This window comes from Penaeus monodon, chromosome 28, assembly GCF_015228065.2.
Source record: "Penaeus monodon isolate SGIC_2016 chromosome 28, NSTDA_Pmon_1, whole genome shotgun sequence".
NCBI classification, from domain to species: Eukaryota; Metazoa; Arthropoda; class Malacostraca; order Decapoda; family Penaeidae; genus Penaeus; species Penaeus monodon.
In genome coordinates, this window is record NC_051413.1 from 26,102,929 (window position 1) to 26,105,023 (window position 2,095).

General features: G+C 44.8%; 1 protein-coding gene across 1 annotated transcript in view; it reads right to left on the minus strand.

Moving 5' to 3' along the window:
• LOC119591123 overlaps window positions 1-2,095 on the minus strand; it is a 5,416-nt gene that overhangs the window by 3,139 nt on the left and 182 nt on the right. The window contains exons 2-6 of the mRNA XM_037939837.1: window positions 1,694-2,075; window positions 1,370-1,558; window positions 1,052-1,313; window positions 786-930; window positions 23-601 (exon numbers count right to left, since the gene is read on the minus strand). Of these exons, the coding sequence (XP_037795765.1) occupies window positions 23-601; window positions 786-930; window positions 1,052-1,313; window positions 1,370-1,558; window positions 1,694-2,075 (1,557 nt within the window). The remainder of the gene's footprint in view (window positions 1-22; window positions 602-785; window positions 931-1,051; window positions 1,314-1,369; window positions 1,559-1,693; window positions 2,076-2,095) is intronic.

The window sequence follows — 2,095 nt, forward strand, 5'->3', positions numbered from 1 at the left end:
AATTTTTCAACGAGGCCATTGCACATAGCATGGTATGGTGTAGTGGTTAAAGACTGAATGGAAAGTAGGCGATACACTTCTTTCATTACATCAGAGGTAAACTGTGTCCCCCTGTCAGATAAGATTTCTCTAGGCACACCTACCTTGCTGAAGATTGTTACCAAGGCCTCTGCTACTGTGGGCATGTCAATGTTTGGAAGGGCGACGGCTTCGGGGTACCTTGTAGCGTAATCTACTGCCGTCAGGATATATCGAGAGCCATTTGATGATCGTGGCTCCAGCGGCCCCAACAGATCCACGACCATGCGGGAAAATGGTTCACCAATGAGCGGCATGTCACCCAGTTTGATCTTGCTCACCTTTCCCCTATCCACCGTCCGTTGACACACGTCGCATGATCTGCAGTAGCGGGTCACGGCTACGGTAACACCTGGCCAAAAGAAATGAGCAAGTATTCTGTCTCTAGTTTTGCTTGTGCCCAAATGGCCTCCCATAATGCCTGAATGGGCCAGCTCCAGGGTAGCTTGGCGACACGTCTGAGGAACAACAAGCTGATCCCGTTGTCTTTTTCCCGTTGTGACCTGTCTGTACAGCAGTCCTCCTTTCAAGACAAATTTAGAAATTTCATTATTTTTAACCCTTTTAAAAACTTTACCTTTTTGTGCATATATCCATCCGAATTCCATCCAAAGTTTTATCCTCCTCTTGAGTGGTCTGTATATTTGTGTCCAACATTTTTGTTACCTCTGCTATTTTCAACGCTGGCGTCTTCCTCTTACACTCACTATCTCTTCTAATCTGCATTCTCGTCATCACTCCACACTTTTCCGTTCGTGCGTCGCCTTCACCTATGCTCACTCCTGGTATTTCTCCGATTATCAGGTCACACAGGGGCTGTGGTAGACACACGGCGCTCACCCTCCCCGCATACTAGGGGGTCTTGACATCAATTATTGCTTCAGGGTAATAATATATTTCAGAATTTGCCATCATTATTCCCACTTCCTTACCAGTCAGCTTAGACGACGGAACCAGACTTCTCCTTACTAACACCGTTGAACATCCCCGTGTCCCTCAGTACTACAACTTTTCTTCCTTCAACTTCTCCTCTGGCAGTCTTCAACTTCTTACCTTTGGCTAGAGTTCCTCCACACAGTTCCTCTCCATCTACATCATTCCTTTCATTTTCCTTTGTTTCTCCTCGATTCCATTTCACATTAGTTTCTGGTGCAATTACAACACTACTTACGGTTGCAGCTGTGTCTTCCTTCCGCAGTTGTGGTTTGCTCGTTTTTCCTCGGACATTTGGTGGCCTGAAATAACACTCCCTGGCCCTATGTCCCCGCTTATTACAAATAAGGCAAGTTACCTGGCCCCGCACTGCACCTTTTTCCGTTGTTGGGATGCTGGGCGTGGAGGGTTGAGGAGGGCGGAATACCTGCGTGGACATTGGTGCGTCGTCACTCGGGTTACTTGGTTTCCGTGGGCCTCGAGGAAGCGGTCAGCATTCTCCTGTAGATCTTGTAGAGTTTTTAGAGATCGTTCTTTCAGGAATAAACTTAGGTTACGATCACATGAGGATAGAAATTACTCTTATAATCAGCTCTTTTAAAACCTCATACTCCTTTTCACATTCCGCCATCTCAGTCCATCTGTTTTGTCATTCTTGCTATTAGCTGTTTGGCAGTCTCACCCGTGGAAATTTACAATTTCTAAATGTTGTTCTAAAACCCTCAGCAGTACAATCAAATCCCTTAATAGTGCCGATTTTACCAGCTCAAAACTATTCGCTTCTGTAGGTGTTAATTGGTGATATATATCCAAGGCTTTACCTTGCAATAAGGAAGCTAAACTGATAGCCCACACTTCTTCAGGCCAATCTGCATTCCTAGCAAACCTTTCAAACCGCTGAAGATATGCATCAATGTTATCATACATGTCATTGAATAATGGTAGCTTGGGGTACTTTACCTTAGTATTCGCAGTGTTGTGATGTGTCACCTCATCTACCACAGGGAACTCTCTTTTTAACTCCTGCTGCCTTATCTTCAATTCTTCTCTTTTTAATTCTGCTTCTATTTTTGCAGTTTCAAAA